Source organism: Colletotrichum fructicola, assembly GCF_000319635.2.
Source record: "Colletotrichum fructicola Nara gc5 chromosome Unknown KSG_Nara_v1_contig02, whole genome shotgun sequence".
In the NCBI taxonomy this organism is placed as follows: domain Eukaryota; kingdom Fungi; phylum Ascomycota; class Sordariomycetes; order Glomerellales; family Glomerellaceae; genus Colletotrichum; species Colletotrichum fructicola.
In genome coordinates this window covers 3550148-3574642 of record NW_027094052.1, presented here as the reverse complement: position 1 = coordinate 3574642, position 24495 = coordinate 3550148, and the positions used below count along the sequence as shown (strand labels likewise).

Here is a 24495-nt window from a genome sequence, read left to right as displayed (position 1 = left end):
GGCCCAAGTTTCTGGATGTGGTGCCTAGTGGTCAATACTGCGGGCATGTCAGCGGTCGATGAATTGTCTCCAACCTGGGGGAACATACTCTTCCCAGAGCCGACCCTGCACAGCCCTCAGCTCTTCTTCCGTCATACGCTTTCCAGCGGTGAAGTACCCTAGACTCTGATGTCAGCACTCAGAATGGTTCGCAGTTTACTTGTGTTGGCTTGCCTGCGGTGATTTTCGCGTCTATCTCGACTCGGGAATCTGCCGGTATCAATTCCTCTGGGAGTTCTACCCGCTCATGGATGGGAATTCTGCAGATACTGTCAGCGCAATCCCATCGACGTTTCTGGACGTGAAACTCATCGCTCACCCTTGTCCCACGATGGCGTCGTGCTTCATGCTGTTGGAAATGACCTGTTAGCGGTACGACGGCTTCGCTGGGAGAAGCCTCTACTCACTTGCTCATGCTGAGCATGCGATCGATCTTGCGGATTCCAAGCCAGTGAAGGATATCCGGCATCAGGGCTTGGAAACGCATGTCCTTGACACCTGCAATGTTCTCGGTTCTCTTGAAGTAGTCTGAAGCCCGGTCTTCACCCCGCTTACGAGCGTTGTACACGACTGTGTTCCCCGTCAGCATCTATCTTACAAACGTTCTGCGACAGGTCGGCAGCTGCGCTTAGTTCAATCAGGCACGGGCGCGCAACTCAGGGTACACTCACGGTACTATAGCTCTGTGTCAGCTTTGTTCGCATTGAATGAAGGCACGCTAGTTACTCACCTTGGTGACTTCACCGAGAGCTCTGCCTTCCTTCCTGAAGTATATCACAACGCCGCTACCACCATTCTGCGCTTCCTTGACCGCCTCTTCAATGCCAAAGATGAGGTAAGGACGACAGGTGCAGATGTCAGATCCAAAGACATCACTGCCGTTGCACTAGGGTACTGTAAGCGGGGAAGTCATTGCCGGAGTCCATGTTGCAAACCTCATCGTGGATGCGCAATGCCAACCGCACCGACTCGTCTGACATCTTGGCGGGATCACCGAAACAGTACACAGTCAGCCCACCTATCCGGGTCAATAGGTCAGCTCGAAGTCGAAATCTGCTTCAGGCCTGCTCACCGATGGGGGGAAGGAAAACTTTGATGTCTCCGCGGGTGATCAACTGACAATTCAGTCAGCCAAGAGCCCGATTTCTGATGAGCCCACGTTACTTACCTCAGGGTAGCTACCCCCAGTGTGCTCGAACAATGATCGCCTCAAGGCCCCCTCGTCTAGAGGCTAAGTTAGATACTCAATGGTCATTGAGATGGAACTATGACGAACCGATGCCAAATCTCTCGGCAACCCCAGGCAGATACCACACCTAGGTCAATGTTAGCTGCGTCATTTTCGGTCGTCTTAGTGGCGTCGACATACAGGCTCAACGGCAAACTTGGTCACAGCAAGCTCTCCGAGGTTGTTAATACAGACCTTGCCGTCAGGAACGCTAACATCCCAGGTCAGTCAAAGCAAGTTCCATTTCTTGCGTCAAGAAAACTCACAGCCTTCCCGTCCTGACGCTTTCTTCCAGCTCCGGCAGCTGCAGACGTTAGCACATCGATATCATATGCACGTGCGATCGCGAACCTTCATGTGTGCCTTAGTGATGGCGATAGTCGGGCGGATATCAACTTCAACCTCGTATTAGTGCGTGACTGTCTGTGCAGACGATGTTCTCGAGGTTCTCGTACCATTGTCTCTTTCAATCGTATCTTTGAAGAGCCACGGCGCCAAATGTCCCCAAGGATCCATCGCCACAATCTTCTTAGGGTCTCCCCACTGAGGAAAGGGTCCAATTTTGGCAGCCGGCTCCGTGTTGGTGAAATCGGGTCTGGAATGTGAGCCTTTTGCGAAACGTGCGTGATCCAACAGGGTCTTACCTATGCTCCAGGTTAAGCTGTTTGCTAGCAACAGCCAAAGCATAGTAAATTGAATACGACCCGCCACTGGCAAGAGCTGTGTTAGATACGAAGCATTTGCTGTTCTGCCTGCTGTACTGTATTCTCAGAGGCGTCAGGTATGTTTAACTTACTGAGCTAAGTTCAATAGGTCAGTCCCTACAAAATCAGAAGCTCACCCAAGCACAAACGGTACTCACCTCCGATGGCTACGGTGATGAAACCTGATTAGCCGCAACTGCGTGAATAGTATAATGTGGTGTCAAAGATACGAACCGTTACGTCTTCCAATGGTGGATGAAGATCGGGAAACGACAACTGGACCTCGGCGATGAGGCTCTCCCTCGCCCCAAATCAGGGGCAGAGGCTTGATGCCAATCTGCTTTGGGTATGTTCTGTGTGTTACTTTAGTAGGGGAGCTGAGATGACTTCGAATGCCGCTAGCGGATGGGAGGAAATGAACGGATCAGGAAAAACGGTTCGGCAACGTGGACATACGTTAAAATGATACGGGATGTGAGGCCGGATCGCTGGCTTGGAGACGAAGGAACTGCCGGGGCCTGGAGGGTCAGATCGGATGACTGCTGGTCCGAGCCACCGGCAGCATCGGAGGTGCGGAGTGCTTCGGGGGCTACGCCGATAGCCGGGCTCGGGGCAAGTGCGGCGGCGACATTGGCATCACCAGACAGCTGATGGTATCGCTGGGTCAATGAATCGACGGCAGCTACAAGGTCCGACTGGGTTTGCTGGATGGAGCGCAGGGAGCCGAGCACCTGGGCCAAGGCCTCCTCGGGGGGGCTTCCAGTACTCATCACTGCCTAAGTTTGAAGATGAGGTTCACGGCACAATACAGGTCGGAAGTGAAAGCAGCTGGGGCTTGACGTGGTCAGTAGCAGGTGGGTGGTGATGCGAGGGTTACAGGAGGGAGACCACAAGGATTGTGAAGCTGGCGAAAAAAGAGGGCGAGGAGGCGGTAGAAAAGAGGATGAAAGGAAGAAAGGAGGAGGATAGGGACAAAACCCGCGAAAGTAAGACAAGATGAAGCAAGTCTGGGGCCAGGGGTAAGTTCAGACGGCGAAGTTTAGACGACAAGTAGTTGCCGGAAGCTGGGAGGCCGGAGCCTCTTAAGAAGGACGAGACAAGACGGTGACCACCGATGGCTGGTCCACAGTCGTCTAGGGTGGCAGTTCAACAGATGACTAAATCGGATGAAGAGAGGATTAACTATGTAGCAAACAGATGTAAGGGATGGCAGAATGCGAGGGGCTAAGGCGTTACTGCGATACGCATCTGAATCTAAGGTGACCCTAGGTACCTCGAGCATAGGATCACTGCCTGAGCGAGGCCTTGTGACCTCTCGGAAGGCGCCGCACATGCACCTCGACCTCCCGCTACTGGTGGTGCAGTACAGACGCGATTGGAACTTGCACATGCACCTCCTGGCTTTCCTTCTGGGGCTTGAGCGTGCGGCCATCATCTTACTTCATGCACTTCGCAGGTCCCAGGCTCAGGCTTCGGCCTCTTTTGAATACCTCCAAAGGCTGTGCATGCCCGTATCCAGCTCTCACTTACCCATAGCAGGATAATGTAGCTGGCTGACAGGAATGATGTCGTACCCAACATGCCTTACGACGTGGTCAATCGCACGGCTGGGAGCACCAGTGTCTACCTTAGGATGGAATGGTTGACAACAGATGCGGGGCCGTCCGTACCTCATGTAACGTGGAGGAAGAGATAGGTAGGATATGTGTTAGGTATGCGGCGGCTAGCGCCAAAGATAAGGGTGCACCCGACGAGATCCCCGGCAGGTGCCTTCAGATGTCTGGTGGGCTGTCTCTGCCCCTGCGTTTCCCCGCAGTAGCGGGCGTGGAGCTGACCTAACCTTGGGTACCTAGCACCCTCCCTAGGTAGGTAGACACACCAACGGCTATCTGTCTTCGATACTACAATTAATAGGTATATACGAATAGATGGATAGCAGATCTGCGGATGAGACTGGCTACCCTACCTAGTGAATGAGATCACACCATCATTGAGCGGCAGATATACAATCAACACGCCTTCCGCAGTATGTGGTGTGAACTGCTACCTGCTGCCGGACTCCGACCTCCGACCTCCGAGGCTAACTGGACCTTGTTTTCGGCTGGGCGCCGCGGGGCTCAATGAGGGCCATTAGGCGATCCCCCCCACTCAAAGATGTGAACTCAACACCTACACTACCTGCGTTGTAGTACGAGGGAAATGCCAAGGGCATCTTCTTTACGCTTCCAATCCTCCAAGGATGCTGAGCAGCCTACTCAGACTGTAGGCTTGCTCAAGGCTTTGTGCCGTTGGGTAGGTAACTGGTTCGATCTAGGTAGAGACGTAGACTACCTTAGGTAGATACCTAGGTAGGCATCGTGATGAAATGTCACTTGCCTTAATAAGCCTGGCAGCACCAGCACCAGCCAGCGCCCATGCAGCTGCCTCTGGCTTTCCTCGAGGTAAGGTTCCTACGTTACGTAAAACGGGTACACCGGCTACTTATTAGGTAAGCCGCTTTCAGTTCATCGTCCCCTGCCGTGGATACCCCGCTTCCCCGATAAGCCACGGGGTTGATTCTTTCTGCCGTGTGATAAGAGCTTTCAAGCTGACCGCAATTGCTAAAACGGGTCCACTACGTCTGCCCGCCTTGCGCCGCGCATCCTTCGAAATCCTAGCATTGATCGCGTTCACACGCTGCACCTCCGTCCTCGCATGCCACCCTTCCCCAAGACCCTGCTTTGCTGCTGATCGCTGTTCCGTCTGGCAACCGCGCAGCTTTCATTTTTCACCGCCTCCTCCGTCAGGCTTATAGCACATCTAACGACTGTCATCCAACGCGCTGGGCGCGCTCTTATTGGCCATACAAGACTTTCGGCACCATGGGAAAGCGCAAGAGTTCGTCGAAGCCTCAGGGCCCCAAGAAGGTTCGTCCACATGGCCTCGAATGCGAATTGCCAAATGCTGACCCCCAAACACAGAAGGATCCCCTCCCAACCAAATTCACATGTCTTTTCTGCAACCACGAGGACTCCGTAGCTGTTAAGCTGGATAAGAAGGCGGGTGTCGGTTCGCTGGACTGCAGAGTGTGCGGTCAGATGTTTCAATGCAGCATCAACTGTAAGCTCTCTTGTTCAAACATGTCTCTCGCTCGCTTGTGCTAAATCATATTCAGACCTCTCGGCTGCCGTCGATGTATACGGTGAATGGGTAGACGCCGCAGGTGGGCCCCCCCTTGTTGGAGAGCAGATGAACAAGTACGATGGTCGTTATTGACACACGAATAGATGCGGTTGCCAAAGAAGCACCAGCCGGTGGAAGTGGCCTGAACAAGACTTCTGGTACACGGCGCGCACCTCCGAGCCGACCGGTGAACGACGACGACGATAATGACAGAAGATACGGAGGCGAGGGCATTGATGCAGATGACGATGATTACTAGAGGAGGCAAAGATACCGTGAGACACGCGTTGAGTGTCGCATACCATCCACACCTTCAGCCCAGGCACACCCATACTGACTACGGTCTGGAGGGCTATTGGTTAGAGCGGCCCAGAGCATCGAAGCTCCGAAGACGCACGATAACCCTGTTTGTCCGAACCGCGCACCTTTAGACGGTGTAAAAGCGGTCGCCGAAGTCGCCAAGGCCGGGAATGATGTAGCTGTGATAGCGAGTTAGCAATCGCAATGATGGCATCGTGAGATACACAGGTACCGACTTTTTTTCATCCAAACCCTGTAAAGAATAATGTTAGATGCCAGTACCTAAGGACATAGAATGTAGGGCAATAGGCATCTTACCTGGTCCACGAATGCAGTGACCACTCTGAGCTTTGGGAATTTTGATGTGAAGTTCTTAATGCCTTCAGGACTCGCGATCAGATTAAGGAAAAGGATCCGGTCTTCTGGGACACCTCTAGCTTTGAGAACCTGAACAGCCATGATGGCCGATCCACCTGTTTAGCGTGGAAGTTATTAGCGATTCCACGCGCTCATGATGATACGATTGAGTAAAAGTGCGGGATTGCTCAAGTATTGAACATCGAAGTCTCCTTCATACGTACCTGTGGCAAACATGGGGTCCAGCAACAAAACCCAGCGCTGGGCAATGTCTTCCGGAAGCTTGTCGTAGAACAGTTTCGGCTGAGCCGTCTCCTCATCTCGTTGAATCAGGATCTTGCCAATTCTTACGGACCTACAACAGTCCCGCAAGCCTTGCTCCATGGCCTCGCCAGCACGCATGATGGACACGCCACAGATCTTGCCCTGAAACATGAGACCCGAGTAGGTCCGGCCGACAGGCGTCGTCACATCATGTTCAACTGTGGGCAAGTGATTTAAGCCCTCCTCAACCAGCAGTCGAATTATGCGATTGGAGTAGAAAATGAAGTCACCACGCTCGGTGTTCTTATCCCGAATGATACTACAAGAAGTGTTAATAGGTGGTTCGTGAAACTTGGGCAAACCTGTCTGGTGGGGGGCACTATGCGCCTCGCCTAATCACAGCGGCGTTCAGCTAGATTATCGGGCAAGACATTCGACTCACGTTAGAAGTGCAATTAGCTGAGGTGTCTGGGGGAGGATGATGACATTGTCCAAGTTCATCTCAGTTGAGACGGTCGCCGAAGGCTTTTGGCTCTCGGAGCGATACAACGGTCCGACGCACTGGGTCGGGCCACTGACGCCGGTGACCTTCGAATCTTGGCTGGCCATTTCGAAAAGCAGCTGTCGCTGGCTTGGTTTGACCTTATTTTCCTTTTTTTTTGTTAAAAGAAAAAAAAAAGGGCAGGCAGGAAAGTGATGATTGCTGAGCCAGGTGACCAGGCAAAAATGGATGAATGAGGGGTTGATGGGTTTGGTTGGGAGTTCGTCCAAAGCTTGGACGGTTCGATTTAGAGACGTGAGCTAAAGCTAGTCTCTAATCAAGGAGCTGCAATCGTCTGCTAGACTGGAATGCGAACTGCAGAGCCCCGACGTAATATTGGCACGGAAGCCGAAAGAGTTGGAATGAGAAGTGTCACGAGACACAATGGAGCTCGCCGTCCGCCGCCGCCAGAATCCTGCTGAGAGGCGCTCAGCTTAGGGTAAAGAGGCGGAAACAGACTTACAGGGACACTAACGCAACGCGAATTGCGGATACCTTAATGCAGGGCCGGGGAGGGGCAGTCAAGGGATCAATCACTGCCAGTTCTCGCCTTGGGTTTTTAGGTAAGGTGATAAACGAGGCACTGTGAAGAGATAAGGGACGTGTGGGGTTGTTGGATGGATCAAGCAGTTAAGTACCATTTTCGTTTCCCAAGCACCGCGTTATCGGGCTGTTTTTCTTTATATGCCTATCTGTACAAAGGTACATGCCCTTCCTGTCTCTTTAGATATTACCCTCTTCTTTCTGTCTTCCTCTATCTCCTTTGCTTCTTATTTTCACCTGTGTAAACGAGACACTCATCATGTAGGGAACTCGAGAACACTATGGAGCATGATGTACATACTTCTTATTAAGTGGTCGCAGCTTCAGTAATTAACTTAATGGATATCGCACAACCGGGGCATTGATGCAGTGGATGCAAATGGCAGAGGAGAAGGCGGTACGTACCCTCATCGGTAAGGTGCCATGCGCCTGCGCAAGGCGTAGAAGGTCAGACCAGGAGAGAAAAGCATCTGCCGTCCCCCATGCGCGCGATCTGTGATCAAGGAACAAAACAGCAAAAGGTAACCTTGCTTTCGAAAACAACTGTGTCTCTTGCAAGGTGCCAAAATAACTGCAGAACCTCGCCACCAATCATCAACTGTCGCGATCAATCACTTCCATCGCACCGCTATCGCCATCACCTTTAGCCGCAGGCGCGCTCTTGAGTGTTCCTTTCCCAAGGCCCCGACTAGACATATTCGCGCCTCTTCACGCCTCGACCGTTCTACCACAACGTGCCCTGTAGCATCTGTTGTGCATTTCGGAGCACTTGACGCCGGCTTTGCTTTTCCTTCGGCTCAGAGCTCTTCGCCAGCTACGATTCACACTAGCTTGCGTTTGACGGCGCATTATTTTGACAGCAGCCGACCGCGAAAGCACGATACCCACGCCCGTTCGAACTTGAGTCGCCGTCGCACCAATCGGCAGTTAACCTTCCCCTCCATTCCTACTCCTCTGCCGCCCTCTCTCTCCTGCATGGAGCGTGTTGCTCACCAAAAGGTGCAACGGGATTGCTAGCCCTTCCATAACGCGTCGCAGCGTCGCATACTCTTTGTTGGTATAGATTTCCACACAATATGGCTACTCAAGATGGGCCCAGCGTTCCTCGGAAGAAGACCACGACTTACGGCAAGACCTCGCGCAAACGACCTATACACGCGTTTCTTGAACTGTCGAATAGCTCGCAACGTGCCAGCAGTGATGGAAAAGACACCCCCACGCAGCGTATTCCCACAGACCCGAACCGAGACCCCTATGATATGTCCGATGACGAGCCTACGCACCTGCCACCATCCCTCTCTCGACGCGCCGCAGCGCAGTTGGACCAGTTAACCAACATAACTCCGGATGCTCCCGCAAACTTCAAGAAGAGGAAAGTACCAACAGCCGTTACTACCAAGGCCGACCGCAGGCCCGGTAGTCAACCCGTTCCGCATGCTGCGCAATCAACACTGCCCTCTCATCCACGCCGTATCAAGTCGCCTTTCGACCCGAGAAGCGCAACATCCCTCCCCCTCGCGAAGCATGAATCGAAGCCGTCATCGTCTAAGCCTGCGCCTAAGGCGAGATCCATACCCATGCCGGGACCTACGCCGAATCTTGAGCCAGAAAAGTCTGTACGTCACCAGCAGGGTGAGGCGTCTCTTCTCGATGCTCAGGCCGCAGTCGAAAGCAACATCCGGCAGAAGAGCGAAGGTAGTTCGCAGATACGGCACAAAACACCAGCGCGCTCCCCTCTGATAGAACCCAGATTCATACGGGCGGCTTCGATGGCAGTCGAGTCTTCTATCCCAAAGCAGAAACGCCTAAACGTGGCAAGGCGCGTACGCTTGATCGACCAACTGGCAGCACAGAATGATGAAGATAGTTCTGACTACGAGTCTGACGCGTCTGATATGACGGAGGGGGGCATTGCAGAGATAGCCAAGAGCCAAAGTTCGCTTTCTACGCCGATGAGGCCCACAGACGCAGCGATGACACCAAGGCCGTCGACGCGACCAAAACCGCTTTCGAGTCAAAGAAAATTCCGGTCGACGTACGGAGAGCAGAGGACACTCAAGGCAGATGAGTCCGGCGGAGACGGTCTTGGAAGCCAAATGAGTCTGGGTATTGATAGTCAGCTTGACGTGTCGCCTCCTCCAATGTCTAAGCTGGCTTCATTCTCCTTTGAGGATGAGGAAATGGAGGAGGTTCCGTCATCCAAAGGCGGCGGCATTATTGACATCCATGCTCTCAGGCAGGCCGGTGCCAATCATCGGTTCGCAGACAGTATGGCTGATCTCCTGGATAGAGTAGGAACTCCTCAGCCGCCAAAGTCGCAGTCTTCTCGCTCAAGACGTACGGCGCTACTAGAGCTGGCCACCAAACTCCGGGACAAGACGTTCGTACGCCAATTCCGAGACCAAGGTGCCAAGGATGCCTTATTCCGGGCAATTGGTACTGAGGAGGATGTTATCAGTGGATTTATCCTCTTGTCCGTCCTTCTGGTGCTCTTCACGTCATACTCGGTTCCTCATCTAGTTCCACAGCTCCAGTCTGAAGGCATCGCGCAACTGGCGTCTACGATGTTTGACGAGGACGAGGACATCATTAGCCTTGCTAGTCAGCGGAAGTCAAATCTCTCCAAGAACGGGCAAGGTTCTTTGGCCATGCTGCGATTGACTTTGGAAAGGTTGGAGGTTTGGAAAGGCTCGCCCCCGAGGAACTTGTCGCCAAGAATATTGGCTCTCAAAGTCCTGTCCTTGTTATGCAAAGACAATGATGGTCTGGCTACGAGGGCCATCCTCGCAAGCTTGACGGATCGTTTGTTTGGGTTTGTCAAGAAAGGCTGGGAACACAGTCGTGCTCAGGGAATGGGAACTACCGAAGGTGGGATCGCGCTGTCCCTTTTGGAGGGGTGCTCGATTATGGCCATGCAGTCCGAGGCTGGCCCCCAATGGACCAAACGCTACTTGCCCATCCTCGCAGACATCCTCACGGCAGCCATGTCTCGGCCAATGGCAGAGTTCGGTGAATTCGAGTCCACAACGCTGAAACTAGCTCTGAACACAACGAACAACAACCCGACCGCAGCTGGCGCATTTAGCAGGGGTGAACTCTTTCGAGAGCTGGCTGCCACCAGTCTCGCAGCGTTTGAGTTGCTAGAGCAGTCCATCCGCAACGGGGCCTTTTCTAAAGATATTTACGAGATTCTCATGCTAATGCTTGGGGTCATGATTAATACCTCTGAGCATTGCCCCTCGACCCGCCAGTCCGTTGATGCTTGGCAAGGTGATGATGGATCACCCCTGGAAAAGCTAATGGAGGTTTATCTCGATAACCGAGAATCAGCTGTCATGGTGAGTTAACTGCCCAATGAAGACTAAGGGTTCAATGAGACTGACAATAAAATAATAGGCCGACTCTGTGGAAAAGACATCAGTGGCCGTAGCCCATGGCTATTTGGCCATTCTTCTGGGCTACCTTTGTCTGGGATCTCAGGTTCGGCGACGGTTGGAAGAGAAAAGCCAAAGGAGGGGCATCAAGTATCTACTTGATTCGATCCAAGAGTTTATGGCCTTGCACGCAAAGGTTGACACAGACGAGCTGACGACGAGCCTACAAAACCTAGTCAACGAGCTGAGGCAGAAGGGCAGGGTACCCGCATGACAAACTCGACCGCGTGGCACTCGTTACGACGACATGAGGGGGCATAAAGTACCCGGCATTTTACAAGACGATGAGATGACTTACATTATATGAATGTCCACTGACACCTGCGTACCACGTCCCCGAAGATAGGTGACAGCTAATGACACTGGCCCTGTTCGCGTGGGTGGCCTATTTGTTTTTTTGGGCCAAATGTTTCTATCTGAGCTTTGCTCATCTGGGAGGCCTTGCTGTCCCGTAGAGGAGGTTGAGAATGCGGAGAGGTCGGGCTTCTCACGCGAACTGATAGTAGGAGGGATTTCCGGTTGAAATCTGGTTGCTACCTAGCTAGCTAGGCACAGGTTATGTAACATCTGCTGTTATCGTGTATGAGTATGGAAGTCGACCAGAAAATTTTCGACTTTGGATTTGGATGCATTGGAAATAATACTATAATGCGTCCAAAAAAGCAATGGGAAGTGAAAGCCCCGAGAATAGGCCAAATGCGAGCGGGAACTCCTCTCTAACTGACTGGTGAGGCCGTCTTACCTAAGGCAGCTGGCTTCTTTCATCTTGGGCCCGCAGGGAAGCCTTACCTTAGGTAGGTTAGGTAAGGTAGGTACCTTACACTCACCGACCCCACAATACGCAGCCCCGGGGTGTGTGACAGTGGCGGGCAGCCCAATGCAGCTGCTTGGGCGTGCTGCTCATTCCACCAAGGTCCCTGCCGACACCTCTAATTTAGTGGGACATGGTCATTTGTTAGTGGGAGGGTCTGTCACCGGGTACGGGGAGTTTGGCACATGTATGGTCCCCGCGACTGCGGGAGGTATCTATCGCCTTCACACACCTCTCACATCTGCAACTCCATCCCGATACCGCCTTATCCCCCACCAAAGCGCCCCGTTGAACCTCAACTGGTGCATCGCCCGTCTTCCGTATGTGATTGAAACCAGTCACCTTCCTATTCTTTGACACCCACTGATCATCATTCAAGCCAAATTCGCACGAGAAGCCGAGCCGAAATACGCTCGTTTGAGTACCAGATAAATGCCAGCGCCAAAGAACAGGAAGGTGGCCATTGTTGGCAGTCGGTCCGTCGGTAGGTCAAACAGTCGCTGCTTTCCTAAAGTCGAACTGGGTTGGGGCCTCGCTGCTTTTGTTGTGACTGTGGTTTGCGTCGAGATGAACCATCCGACAGTCTATGACGTCCTTTTTGCTGATGGCGGATCACCCGACGCATAGGCAAATCTTCGCTTGCCGTTCAGTTTGTCGACGGCCATTTTGTTGACAGCTACTATCCGACCATCGAGAATACCTTTAGCAAAACCATACGTTATAAGGGGCAGGAGTTTGCTACAGAGATAGTTGACACTGCTGGCCAAGTACGTCGCCGGCCAACACACCCCTCGCGTTACCGACAACTCGATCGATACGGGGCAAACGCGGTCGAAATGTAGACTGCCGCTGACAGCCTGTTCTACTAGGATGAATACAGCATTCTGAACTCGAAGCACTTCATTGGCATCCACGGGTATATGCTAGTGTACTCCGTCTCTTCGTTGCCATCATTTGAGATGGTGCAGGTTATTCGAGAGAAGATATTGAACCACCTGGTACGTCTGGAGTCCTTGATCCTCTGGGAAAGCGAGCAAAGCTAACGATCCGACTGGTCGCTTCCAGGGCACTGAGTCGGTGCCGATTGTCATCGTCGGCAACAAGAGCGATCTGCGTCCCGAGCAACGCCAGGTCAGCGCCGAAGAGGGAAAGAAGCTATCCGAAAGGATCCAGTGTGGATGGACCGAGGCGAGCGCGCGTTATAACGAGAACGTCTCCAAGGCGTTTGAAATACTGATCGCACAGATCGAGAAGGCACAAAATCCAAACGAGGCCGCGGAAGGCGGCAAATGCACACTCATGTAACGATTCATAGATTATCTGTAACAATACCAACGACGTTCTTGTTTTCCTCCAGCGGACGTGCCCAATTGTAAGCGTTGTTGCTGTTGAAATGAACCAGCGACTCGAACCAGTTGGGCATAGGCATGCAGATGTCTCATGGCTTTCGCCATATGCAACCCTCCAAAAAAACCAAGGTTCAATCTCCCGCGCCGGCTAGATATGGCATGATGTTCCTTTTTGACTTCCTACGAACTCACTGCAAAATGATGCGAAGACCATGCACTTGCTTGGTAAAGTCAGCATAATTACATGCATGTGTGACATACCTTGAACTGGTGAATCTGGACAGGTTTGGCTCTATGATAAGATAAGGTAGTGGCTGCATGATACACTGCCTAATCGGCAGAGAGTTGCAGCTTGCGCCGGCCTGCATAACCGCTCCTCAGACTGGGCACATCACTTCATGCTCTAACGCCGATGGGGCTGACCCCTAACTGGTTCTACGTTTCTGGGAAGCCTCCATGCGAACCCTGCGTAAGGTAGGAACTTCCTCCCAATGCCTGGGCGACATCCAATAATCAGAGACCTTTAGACCTCTTCCACTAACCCCTTTCCTTTCGCGTCGTGTTAGAGAAGCCAACTGAGTTGTTGCCCCCGTCTCGACGGCGAGTTTCCGAAGATATTGCTGCGCGCCACACTGGTGAACTTGCGGCACATTTCAACGATTTATCTTCCTTTCAAAACCACGTGTTCTTGCGCGCCCAGGGCTCAGGCGACTTCGAGTACTCTTGGACGTCACGACTTAGCCACCTCTCTTTGTGTCTTCTTCCACCGTGAGCGAGTTCTTTGCAGTTACTTTTGCAAAGGCAATGCACAGTACTGATTCAATCTAAGACAATCATCGAGCCAAGCTCAATTGCTTGGAGAAACATTAAGTCGATAAACCTGGCCTCGTTTCTTCGATTCTCCTTCGACCCCTTCATCTCATTGTTAGTTGCATCAAATTCGCTTCACCGAAGTTCTGAACCAATCTTATTCGCCTCACCGAAGTTCTGAATTCGACAGCATGACGAACACCATGATCTGTCCCTTCTGCGGAATCGCCGGCGGCGGTGAATATGAGATGCTGACGGTGTGTCCACGAACCAGATGCGAGTCACTGAAACTTGACACTGATCGGCTTCCCAGCATATGGAATCTTTTCATCCAGAAGAAGACCAGGCCTCATCATCACAGGCAGCTCAGGAGCAGTATGCTGAGTGCCCCATCGAAGGATGCGGCGAAGTGCTCTCTATAGCTGAGATGGACTACCACGTTGACCTCCACGTCGAAGAACAGCGGCAAGGGGTCGGCGATCCGTCTGAGAACCAGACGGCCGACGGTACCGCGAGCTCCAGAATGACCACCGAAGTCGGGGCCGTGAGCAGCAGCAGTCATGCTGGTAGCGGATCTGCAGGTGACACGCAGAGGGCTGTCATCCAGCAATGGGGCCAGCTCTTGTCAATGCCCCAGCCCAAAGAAAAAGTCGCGACAGGGGACAAGCGTTTGGGAGTATGTCCGCTTAGAGGACGTGTCGGTGTCCTCACATATGCTGACAGGTACCAGAAAGCCGAGCTGGGCAAATACGCGCATGAACAAACCATGCCTGACTGGCTGGTTTCGCTACTTCACAAAGGCGGGGAGGTAACAAGCGACGGTTCGTACATCTTTCAGGCCGTGATGGACCGCAGACTAAGTTTCAGGGGTGATCAACGTTCTCGAACAGCTTCTTCGGCAGAGCAGGTCTACAGAATATGCGTATCTCTGCCACCCCGCCGTGCAACACGTGTCTAAGCTGAAGAAAGAAGGTAGTCAAACCCCACTTCCCTCCGTCCCGGCACATATTGACATAAGGCGAGGTGGTTTCTGCGGCTATCGCAACATACAGATGATGGTTTCTTACATCAACGGTGCGAACGCCTACGGCAGAGATCAGTTCAGGGGACGTTTGCCCACCATATTCGAGATACAAGAGTACATCGAAAATGCGTGGGATATGGGCATTAACGCCCAAGGCCGCGTTGAAACGGGGGGTATCAAGGGCACTCGTAAATATATTGGAACGCCGGAGGTGAGACTTTCCTTTTCGAGGAATGCATACATCGACTAAGTGCAAATTACAGGCTCAAGCGCTCTTTGTCAGCCTTCAGATACCGTGAGTCTGCAGACTTGAAATCTCCTCTCAGCACGCCGTTGACAGGACCGTAGGTGCACTGCTCAGGGGTTCAAAGATGCGGAGCCAGGGAGATCCGAAGCCAAGTTGATGTATGCTGTTGAGCAGTACTTCAAGCATGGAATGCAAAGCCCACCCGCCAAAGTTACATGCACGGAGCTTCCGCCCATATATTTCCAGCATGCCGGTACATAGAAGTGCTCTATCAGACCTGTCGAAACTAACTGTTTGCAGGGCACTCGTTGACAATCGTGGGTTTCGAGAGACAAAAGAATGGCCCTTCGAATCTGCTGGTTTTCGACCCCATGTTCCGCGATCCGCCTGCACTCGCCCAACTCATAGGCCAGACTTTCAAGCATAGGTCTGCCGATGAATCGCTAAAGCCCTATCGTCGCGGTTCGAAATACCTTCGCCGATATCGCGAGTTCGAAATTCTCAGGTAAGCGACCACAAGCGTGATGCGTACACTATCGCCCCAAGTTGACACTGTGTCGCAGACTCGACGGGTCGCAGCTCAGCCCTCCACAGAGCAGCAGATAGCGATCCCGCGAACTTCATGTCATGTGGAGAGACAAGCGCCAATTGCCCCTCGACGCGCTACTAAGAGACTTAGTCTGCCTTCTGGGCAAACCACTCCTGCAGCTTCTTGAGCGCGAGGCCGCGGTGAGAGATCCTATTCTTCGCGGTCTTATCCATCTCGGCGTAGCTGCGTTCATTTACTAAGAGGTTTCTTGGAGACGAGGACCAGAGTGGGACTTACGTTTGACCATCGTACTCGAAGATAGCGTCCCAGCCTCAACCTCGTCAGAATCAAATGAGACCGAAGCCTTTACAACTACTCACCGAAATCCGTGGGACCCCGGGGTGGCACAATCTTGCCCTGTATGTAGCATGAGCCTTTGAGCGCAAACGGCGTTCTGATGATCATCGTCCACTTCTTACCCTGGTGCGACCTTGAAAAAGGACTGGCTCATGGCCAGGGCCAGGAGAATAAGCAAAAGTACAGACAGCGTCGGCAGACTTATCCGAGTAAGCGGCAAGGAGGTTGTTCAAACCTTGATGCCCAATAGACTGCATAAACCACTTGCTGGAAACCATCAGTGTCTCGCAGCGGTGCCAAAAAAAAAACGACAGGCAGGGAAGATAGAGAGCCGAAGGGTGGACAAGTAGTCGCGCACACCTACATGTAGGGACCAGGGAGGTCGTTGAGAGCCTTGAAACAAAGACATGTGTCCTCGACTAGAACAGGACCCTGAACCTGTTGAGGTAAAACTCAGCGTTTAGTAAAACCGTATCGCTCACAAGCATCTCACCGTGTCTGCAGCCTTACGGCACTTCGCGATCGTGACCTCTTCAACAGTGCCTTGGACTTCATCCAAATCTATCGCTTGACTTTGCAGGACGATGGCCGGTTCGAGGATGGCCTTGACCTCGCGCAACTTATTGGCGTTGCCAGTGATAAAGTTAACAACCGGTGGCGTCGCCATGGTGAGAACCGTGTGCGTACGATACAGCCGCGATTTGGACGAGACTTGTGGGGAGGAGAAGGGAGCAGTAGAGGAAGCCAACTGTTCTTGCAGTGACAACTCTTAATTTTCGCTTCGACTGGATATGTTTCACAGCCCAAGGTGCGTAAGATGCTCTGGGTTGCAGGTGGTTCTGTGAAGACCGGGGCGAATTTCCATACTATGCTTTATCGGGGCGATGCACGTCTTGGTGCATATTGCGGCTATCTACAGGCCAGCTAAATGGCAATTCGGGAGGAGGCAATCTAGCACAACAGACACAAGGCGTCCCGGGCTAGCAGCTTTAAGATTGCGGTTCTCCATTTTCCATCCCTCAGGAGTGCGTTTTCATAATATCGACTCGTAAGCCGGAGCGAAACTTCGCGCGTATGACGACTCACTGGCATACCAGTCTCCAGCTCAAAGTAAAGCTTGCCGGCTCGTCGACATTGTCCAAATCAAGTCCGACCGAAATCAGTGAGATGGACTTGAGCCTTGTTCTAGAACAATAACTTTCTTCATGGAGAATGGTCCTTCTTCCACTGCTCTAACCACTCCTCAACCCGTGAGACGTTGGTCTCCATCTCATCGGAGGTGTTGCTTGTGAGCTCAACCACGATCTCCTCGTCGAAAGCATCCCTCGCTTCCTGCAAAAGAACTTCCATGATCTCCGAATCAAGATTCTCCTGCAGCTTTGCCTCGGGGTATTTTCTATGTCGCAATCCGGTAAGCCGAAGCCCGTTGTTATCGCCGTCGCCCACGCCAAAGTGGAATACTCGCAGAGAAAATGCACAGCGGATATTTGATGGTTCTTGTTTCTTACCTCGCTGTCAAACGATCAAAGAGTGTAGTCGAGTCCACGCGAAGGACCACCACAAGGTCGATCCAGCTCTTGGGAAAGAGGTCACAGGCGTGCCAATCGATGATATACCCACCATTCGCAACCTCAGCCTCGATGGCGTCCAGCAGCTATATAATGTATCGTTAGCTTAGTCTATCAGGAAGGTTTCAGTCTAGGTTTTCGAATCGGGAATTGGAAGAGGGTCTAAGAGTGAAAAGCAACCTAGGGAGAGAAAGGGCGAGGGAGTGAGAAAAGGCGGGAGCAGGGGTGTAGAATGCTAACCTTATCCTCGTCAACGATCCAACTTTGAAATTCATCATCCCAACCCTCACGACATTCTCGGTCCTTGACAACCTGATTCACGGAGAGATGTGTCAGGCCTGACCTCCTTGCGAGCTCTTCACAATGGGTTGTCTTGCCAACACCCGGTGTGCCAGTGATAATAATGTTGGGTGAAGCCCTCATTTTGACTTGCTTATCGGTTCCTTCAAACAAAAAGGGTTGCAAATTATAAAGCAGCGCAGAAAGGAAGCCGACTTTGCATGTGATAGTGAGACCCAACATTGATATGTGGATGAGTGGCCGACGAAGGAGAAAAAGATGGTGGGGTGCTACTTCGTCTATTGCATTAAAGGGCAGAGAGGGACAGTTCCACATGCATCTATACGATAGGGCTTCGGGATTTTTCAGTATCACGTGATGATAACAATTGTTAATCATGAAAGATCGACGGAGATCGGGTCATGTCCCCGTCCTACCTTTATCTTACACTAATCCTCACTCAACAATGCTACTAAGGTGTAGGAAGCAACATACTGTGTAGACTGCGTCTATAGGGCAAGTAGTCGAAACCCCATTCTCATACTTGTCGTGGTCCTAGTGTGACTGTATCTACCTTTTTATGAGTGTAAATACACGTGTTTCCCGATTCAATCAATTGGCGATATCCTTAGCACACGACGCCAGAAAAACTGCTTCTTCTACATTACCCATGCAAAATCTGCCGCTGTAAATACCCAGCTCTAGTTCATAACACGGAGGTAAAGGCATTTCGCCGCCCACACCAGGTCATCACACACTTGACAGCTTCATTATGCCAGTGCCCGACTCGGACCAGACGGCAGCGAGCGACGCCCCGCCATCAGCGGCTGGCTTTCTCGCCCGCTGCCTCCCCCCCTAAAAACACAAGGCGACTCCTCATACGCTCCCTCTGAGCATCAACTCACGCCGCCACCTCGTTCTCGTCAACTTCGGCAAGGTCGCCATTGGGCTCGAAGCCGTCCTCAGGGTCGTAGTCCAACTTCTCCTGCTGAGCAATCGCCTGCGCTGAGACGATCTCAGCAAGTCGCTTCAGTCGCGGTGTTTGAAGCCCTGTTCATCAGATCGTTAGCAAGCAACTCCACGACATATTCATGTACCATTGGCTGCTCACATGAGGGAGTGTAAGTTTCCAAAGCAGTGATGACTCTGGGCTCCGCAATCTCGTATGGGCCACTATCGTCCATGTCGACAGCCTGCAGAAGCAAGACATCGCTCTTCTCCGTCACGCGAGAGGCTACAGCCTTCATGATTTCGCCATTGATAGGCTGCTCGTAGTCTGCCACGAGGTACTGGTTCAAGAGCTTCTGAATTTGATTGGGCGACAGCCTAGAGAGATTACTATGTTAGCATTCTGGCACCATCTACGTCGGCTTTTGGTTCTTGCTTACATCCAGCAAATGTCCTGAATGATCTCGATGTCATTCAAGGTGGCCTTCTTTAGCTGCAGGAGCTTCGTTGCTTGCTGTGTGACAGTTAGTCGGCTGATATCTTTGTATTCGGAATTGAGCTCAGGTCATACCATCAAGTGCTCCAGCTGAAGAGTTCCCTCGGGCATGTCATGACTCTTGCACCATTCCTCAATACGAGTGATATTGTAATTGATCTGAAGACCGCGCTTCCAGGAGAGGAAGTTTCGTCTCATCAACAGGTCGTTGAAGGCAGTGACGCCGACCAGGCGGAGCAACTCAGTGATCGTTTGGGTGATAATTGAGTCTTCCAAGTAATAGGCCTTCATGGCGCGGAAAACGCTGTTCAGCAGGCTGAGGAGGTTGTCCATACTGTAAGCGGGCGTCGAGTTGGACTGCAGAAGCTTGCCGAGGAAGCGACTGCTCTCGTTGGTGACAAATCCTGGAAGGGACTGAGACTCGATGATGGCGGGAATAATCATCTTATGGAGCTTCTTCTTCAGCACCTTCATCCAAGTGTGGTAAATGTTGAATTCCAAGCTCTCAAGGTCGTGCTTGACGATTTCCAAAAGACGGTCGTACTCATAGTTATCCGTCTTCTGGGCCTCGTACCAGTCTTCCGCGAGGAAGACAAAGGACAGCATCTCGTGGACATTGGATAACCAGAAGGCACCCGGGTTAATGGCCTCGTCGCCGTCATGTTGCATGACCTCCTGCTGTATAGACTGCATGACGTTGGCTAGGAAACGCTCAGATTCTTTCACAAAGCCATTATTCCACATTTCCGAAGTGACGAGGTTGATGAGGTACGAAGGGAAAAGAACCTCCTTGTCGGATGGCGGGGGGTTTGTGTTGGGGGAAGGGATTTTGAGATTGCGGATGAGACCCATGGTGACCTCCTCGTTCAGACCATCCTCGTCGGCTAGGAGAGTCTCCAGCTCTAGCTCGATGTTGTCCACATTGGGTGTGAAGCCACCAGCGCCTTGGAGATTCTGCCTCAAGGCGGTACTGGTAACGGCCATGGAGACGGGTCGAGGGTTGTACGCAGCGCTGAAGCGATCCATCTCTCGCGGCTCGGCACCGGCGCTGCGGCGCTTGGGCTTCTTAGAGGAAACGAGGTTGATGAGACCGCTGGCAGCCGAGGCCTGCGCTTGAGCGGCGCCGTTGGTTAGCTCGCCGTTGGCAGGAGCAAGTCTCCTCGCCAGCTCCAACTGATCTTGAAGCTCGGCTAACTGTTGGCGTAAGGACAGCTTTTCGCTTTCGATTTGGGCGCTCTGCTGTCGGACAGTCTCCAGCTCGGTGCTTGTGGAGCGCAGGGACTCTCTCAGCTCCCGCTCCTCCTCTTGCATTCTCTTGATGTTGGAAGTTGACTCTTCGAAGCTCTGCTGGAGCTTCTTCATCTCGTCCTCCATTGCCTGCAGCCTGGCGACTGCAATGCTTCCCTGGTTAGCTTCCGTTTGAAGCTCTTTCGTGCGAGCCTCGAGAGCGTTGTGGCGGTTCTTCCATGCCTTGATCTGGCCCTCGTAATTTTCAACTTGAGATACCAAGTTCTTGTTCTGAGTCTTCATGGAACCCAAAGATTGTGTCAGCTCGACGACCTTGTTTTCCAGCTTGTAGGAAATCTGCTTCAGATCACGAGCCTCCTCGCGGACCTTCTTGTAGTCACGCCTAGCCATTCTTCCTCGCCACAAGCTCTGAATAAGAGTGACCTTCTTCCGGTACTGCCTCCAAGCAAGCACCTGTCGACGAGACCGCCACACTCGCTGAATGAGGATAGCAGCGTTGCCTACGCGGGTCTCCATAATTTCTTTTCTTCGAAGGTAACCTTTGGCCGCCGCTTGCGCCAGGACGACATCGTTCCTGATGCGTAAGTACTCTTTTCTTTGCCTGTGGCCACGCCAAACCCGCTGAATTGTTGTTGCTGCTTTGACAGTGCGGAGTTCCTGGGCTTGCTTTCGGGCAATGTACGCTCGCACGGCGGACTGAAAAGTCACGATAGCGTTGCGAGCCTCGAGGTAGCGGTTGCGGTAGAACTTGGCGCGAAGATTCTTCTGAATGAGGATTGCGCAGTCGTTCAGGCGGCTAGTGCGCAAGTTTTCAAGGAAAGCAAGCATGCCAGCACGGAAGAAGATCTTGGTGAGGCCCAGCTGATACTTATCCGTACCTTTTCCAGAGCTAGAACCTAGGGCCTTGGACAGGATAGCGTTGGCCATCTCTCGAATCTCTGATGTCCACTGGTCGGAATGGACAAGCATGTAGTACCGAAGAGCGAATTCCTCGTAAGTCCATCTTGTGGGGTAACCAGCGCAACTTATACGCACAGTCTCGAGAACACCGCAAGCTCGCAGCTGGCTAAGAACCATTGGGCCCTCGAACTTCCACGACTCTTTGGCCTCGTTGGGCTTGATACAACGAATGTAGTGCACATCCGTGTTGTTAATGGTATTCATGAGCTCAATCAGCGAGGAGCGGAAAATGCCTCCTAGAGTCGGCTTCCTGTTGACAGCCACGCCAATTTTCCTACCAGCAGCGGGCTTCACGGAGCTGGACGAGGCAGATGCCACATCCTTCTCTCTAACGGCAGCGGCAGCATCGAGAACGTTGCGGAGGAAGTCGTTTGTGCTGGCGCGGAGGACAGCCATGTGCTCGTCCGGAACAGTATCACGATTCTTCTCAATGAATCCCTCCGACTCGTAGGTGACGTCCACCGCATAGTGGCAAACTGTGAAGGCAGACTTTCCGAACCTCGGCTTCTTATAAAATTTGTGCTTGTCGGTTCCGTACTGATTATGCAGCTTCATAACGAATTGTTCATCTGAGCCCATCGGCAGACGGGACTCTTCGTCCAGTAAAGACAGGATACCGAGTTTACCCTCGATCAAGTCAATGGCGGGCTGGTTGTCTGAGAACTCGATGAATGTCCAGTCGATTTGCTCTCTGAGGTATTCTTCCTGCTCCAGCTTGAAGACGTGCTGGTTGAATTCCTGTTGCAGCTTTTCATTGGCGTAGTTGATGCAAAATTGCTCGAACGAGTTCTTCGCAAAGTGTTCGAAGCCGTAGATATCGAGCACACCAATGAAAGAGGTAACGCGGTTCAGGACATCCTCAGTCGCCAAACTCATGTTGATGATCTCGACGAGCCAGTCAAACAGGCTGGAATAGATAAACTTGGCAACGGAATCTCGAACGACAATAGCTTGAGCTTGCGTAAGGTTGGACGTGATCTTCTCGCCCCTCGTGACAAGCTGTTTTTTGACAATCCATTTGGCGAATTCAGCCCCATTGACGCCCAGAATCGAGCAGGCTAGCTCCAGGGACGGTTCCGTCGGCGCAAGAACGCTATCGTTACGCGACGCTCCGATCTTGACATTTCCCAGGTGGAGCAAACCAGCCAAGAGCTTGAAGATTTCGGACTGCTGAGCCTCCGTCACACCAATGGTCTTCAGAGAACTCTTGGTTGCCTCGAATTCAGCCTTGTCATCGACTCCATCAATTGTGGGGCAGTTGCCCTGGTTCAAATACTCGTACTGCTCGATTGGAAGAATGTTCAGCTGTTGACGCTCGGTCTCCGAAGCACCTGCTACCAATTGGTAGAAGATGTGATAGTTGCGCTCTTTGAGAGGTTGAAAAACCAGCCTGGATCGCTCCAGAAGGTAAGTGCGAATCTTGGCGCCAATGATGTTGGTCTTTTCGTCAAACATGATCTCGATGTACTTGCCGAAACGTGAGGAGTTGTCGTTACGCGTCGTCTTTGCGTTGCCGAAGGCTTCCATGATTGGGTTCGTAGCCAAAATCTGCTCTTCCGTCTCGCTCATAGCCTCGGCTCCCTTCTTGGATCGCGTTCCCGGGTTGTCAGGGGATTCTCTGGTCGCGAAGTAGCGCATGATGTACTTTGCGCTGACTGTCTTACCAGCACCAGACTCGCCCGACACAACAACGGTCTGGTTTTTGCCGCTCCGCACCATGTCACTGCGCCGCGTCAGCAAAGGCGAGGTCTATTGAACAACTGCAGGGTCGCTCACATGAAAGCCTCCTCAGCAATAGCGAACAGATGCGGTGCTTGTGTCGCCCTCTGTTTGCCCGCATACACCTGGACCATGCCGGGCACGTAAAGAGAGTCTACTCTAGCGAACGGGTTCGCAGCAATCAGGACGATACCACTGTATGTATAAATCTCTTTCTGTGCATATCGAAGACGAATGGCCTGCAGGACTGGTCGAAAGGAGTGGGGTTAGCACAGCGGCCAGGCCAGGGCGTGGATTGTGAAGACAGTACCGGCAGGCTCGTTGAGATGGGACAAATTCGTCAAATCGTCGCTCGCTTCTAGCATGGTCGGGTTCATGAGCGGGGGTAAGGAAGAATCGCCATTCTGAAGGGCCTCGACGGTGACGTCTATCGTCTTTTCCTACAGGCAAGTCAGCAACGGGCATAGAGTGACAGCATCTGTGGCAGAGTTCAAGTCAGAGATGTGGAAGAAGAAAACTTACCTCGCCGCTGTCAAGCTTAAAGACCAGCTTGACCTTATTACCGTCGACAGTCTTGTTGACAACCTCGGACGCGACCCAGCCCTCGGTGGCATCGGGCTGCCATGCCCTCGTACCGACATCGTAGTTCTGAGACATTGGGGCGGAGTGAGTAGATGAGAATGAATTCGAGAGGATTGTTGACGGCAGAACTAGTATTTCCCAGAGGAGTGGCGGATGGGGCGAGACAAGTCTAGGGGTGAAAGCTCGAAGGGGCTGGAGAGATTCATGGGCGACCGGGGGGGAAGGAGCAACTGGGTGTTGTGGGCGAGCTGCTAGACTCTGGACGCAATGGTCGTCTGGAGATAGATGGTTGTCGCAGAAATCAGGTCGAGACTCGGACGATGGAGGCTAGGAGACGGTGTCGATGGGAAGAAAAGGGCCAGGAGGGCGAGCAAGGCGGAGAGGAGAGTGTATGCCGGCCGAGGTAGCAATTGATAGCTGAGGAACGACGCGAAGTAGATCACGACGTGTGGTCTGGACGAGTCGGGTATATGTCCAGATTTGTGGCCAGTTGGGCGTAGATTGCACGCAGATGCCAGACGTAGGTGAGGGTTGGTAGATTAATGGCGGTAGGGAAAGGAGGATAGCCGGCCTGATGAACTGGACAACTTTTTGAGGTTCCAACAGACAGGGGCTCCAAGTAAAAAACGCCAGGTGAGAACGGCCGGGGGTTGAGAGGAGCGAGCGCACTGATACTAAGGATGCGTGAGAGAAAGATACGGGGAGACGAGACTGGGAGCCTCCACACGCGTCCCCATCAGCCAGGCTGCTGCAAGAGTGATGTCTTCAGGGGATGGAAGCAACAGTACTGCGGTGAGGTACCTTTCGACAGCAAGAATACCAACCTACCTTACCTAGGTAAGGTAGGTACCTAAGGTACCTTGAAAGTAGGTAGGTAGGCAACAAATGCCACAGCCAATGCTTTGTGTGATAAAAGTTGGGTCAGTGTTAGCGTGGCAGGCACTATGGCAGCATGGGAACTGAGCGTGCCCGCGGTGTGGTCCAGTGACTGTGGTC

General features: G+C 52.5%; 9 protein-coding genes across 9 annotated transcripts; 4 read left to right on the top strand and 5 right to left on the bottom strand.

Annotated features, from left to right (window-relative positions):
• Positions 1–24: 24 nt before the first annotated feature.
• urg1 (Uracil-regulated protein 1) lies at positions 25–2741 on the bottom strand (the record flags this gene model as incomplete). Its single annotated transcript, XM_066151174.1, has 20 exons — positions 25–37; positions 89–138; positions 200–299; positions 359–388; positions 447–609; positions 705–714; positions 770–925; positions 975–1057; positions 1112–1154; positions 1208–1263; positions 1316–1355; positions 1409–1478; positions 1534–1571; positions 1619–1662; positions 1723–1862; positions 1912–1977; positions 2064–2088; positions 2130–2138; positions 2206–2324; positions 2428–2741. 20 exons carry the CDS (start codon positions 2739–2741, stop codon positions 25–27), a joined length of 1569 nt encoding a protein of 522 aa, XP_066009460.1.
• Positions 2742–4832: 2091 nt separating this feature from the next.
• Positions 4833–5496, top strand: CGGC5_v003745 (Transcription elongation factor 1-like protein; the record flags this gene model as incomplete). Its single annotated transcript, XM_032033674.2, has 6 exons — positions 4833–4877; positions 4932–5070; positions 5126–5173; positions 5238–5291; positions 5393–5408; positions 5484–5496. 6 exons carry the CDS (start codon positions 4833–4835, stop codon positions 5494–5496), a joined length of 315 nt encoding a protein of 104 aa, XP_031886905.2.
• Positions 5497–5560: 64 nt separating this feature from the next.
• FUR1 (Uracil phosphoribosyltransferase) lies at positions 5561–6663 on the bottom strand (the record flags this gene model as incomplete). The annotated part of the gene is made up of 5 exons (XM_032033675.1): positions 5561–5612; positions 5670–5686; positions 5752–5906; positions 6015–6373; positions 6497–6663. 5 exons carry the CDS (start codon positions 6661–6663, stop codon positions 5561–5563), a joined length of 750 nt encoding a protein of 249 aa, XP_031886906.1.
• Positions 6664–8214: 1551 nt separating this feature from the next.
• CGGC5_v003743 (uncharacterized protein) lies at positions 8215–10786 on the top strand (the record flags this gene model as incomplete). Its single annotated transcript, XM_066151173.1, has 4 exons — positions 8215–8754; positions 8811–8833; positions 8889–10476; positions 10535–10786. 4 exons carry the CDS (start codon positions 8215–8217, stop codon positions 10784–10786), a joined length of 2403 nt encoding a protein of 800 aa, XP_066009458.1.
• A 786-nt stretch (positions 10787–11572) lies between these two features.
• Positions 11573–12688, top strand: rhb1 (GTP-binding protein rhb1; the record flags this gene model as incomplete). Its single annotated transcript, XM_066151172.1, has 6 exons — positions 11573–11703; positions 11763–11867; positions 12011–12032; positions 12109–12150; positions 12253–12381; positions 12449–12688. The coding sequence occupies 6 exons, from the start codon at positions 11573–11575 to the stop codon at positions 12686–12688; spliced, it is 669 nt and encodes a 222-aa protein (XP_066009459.1).
• A 500-nt stretch (positions 12689–13188) lies between these two features.
• Positions 13189–15419, top strand: ZUFSP (Ubiquitin carboxyl-terminal hydrolase ZUFSP; the record flags this gene model as incomplete). The annotated part of the gene is made up of 13 exons (XM_066151171.1): positions 13189–13206; positions 13299–13367; positions 13474–13500; positions 13562–13656; positions 13718–13799; positions 13856–14218; positions 14273–14363; positions 14410–14514; positions 14566–14777; positions 14830–14861; positions 14915–15066; positions 15114–15318; positions 15377–15419. The coding sequence occupies 13 exons, from the start codon at positions 13189–13191 to the stop codon at positions 15417–15419; spliced, it is 1494 nt and encodes a 497-aa protein (XP_066009456.1).
• A 69-nt stretch (positions 15420–15488) lies between these two features.
• On the bottom strand, positions 15489–16366 carry CGGC5_v003740 (Inosine triphosphate pyrophosphatase; the record flags this gene model as incomplete). Its single annotated transcript, XM_066151170.1, has 7 exons — positions 15489–15585; positions 15640–15673; positions 15723–15759; positions 15822–15844; positions 15935–15966; positions 16064–16137; positions 16193–16366. The coding sequence occupies 7 exons, from the start codon at positions 16364–16366 to the stop codon at positions 15489–15491; spliced, it is 471 nt and encodes a 156-aa protein (XP_066009457.1).
• Positions 16367–16902: 536 nt separating this feature from the next.
• On the bottom strand, positions 16903–17690 carry CGGC5_v003739 (Adenylate kinase isoenzyme 6-like protein HBR1; the record flags this gene model as incomplete). Its single annotated transcript, XM_032033680.1, has 3 exons — positions 16903–17095; positions 17208–17353; positions 17508–17690. The coding sequence occupies 3 exons, from the start codon at positions 17688–17690 to the stop codon at positions 16903–16905; spliced, it is 522 nt and encodes a 173-aa protein (XP_031887058.1).
• Positions 17691–18447: 757 nt separating this feature from the next.
• Positions 18448–23574, bottom strand: MYO2 (Myosin-2; the record flags this gene model as incomplete). Its single annotated transcript, XM_032033682.1, has 7 exons — positions 18448–18596; positions 18658–18872; positions 18935–19008; positions 19066–22921; positions 22975–23164; positions 23228–23357; positions 23440–23574. 7 exons carry the CDS (start codon positions 23572–23574, stop codon positions 18448–18450), a joined length of 4749 nt encoding a protein of 1582 aa, XP_031886854.1.
• Between the last annotated feature and the right edge of the window lie 921 nt (positions 23575–24495).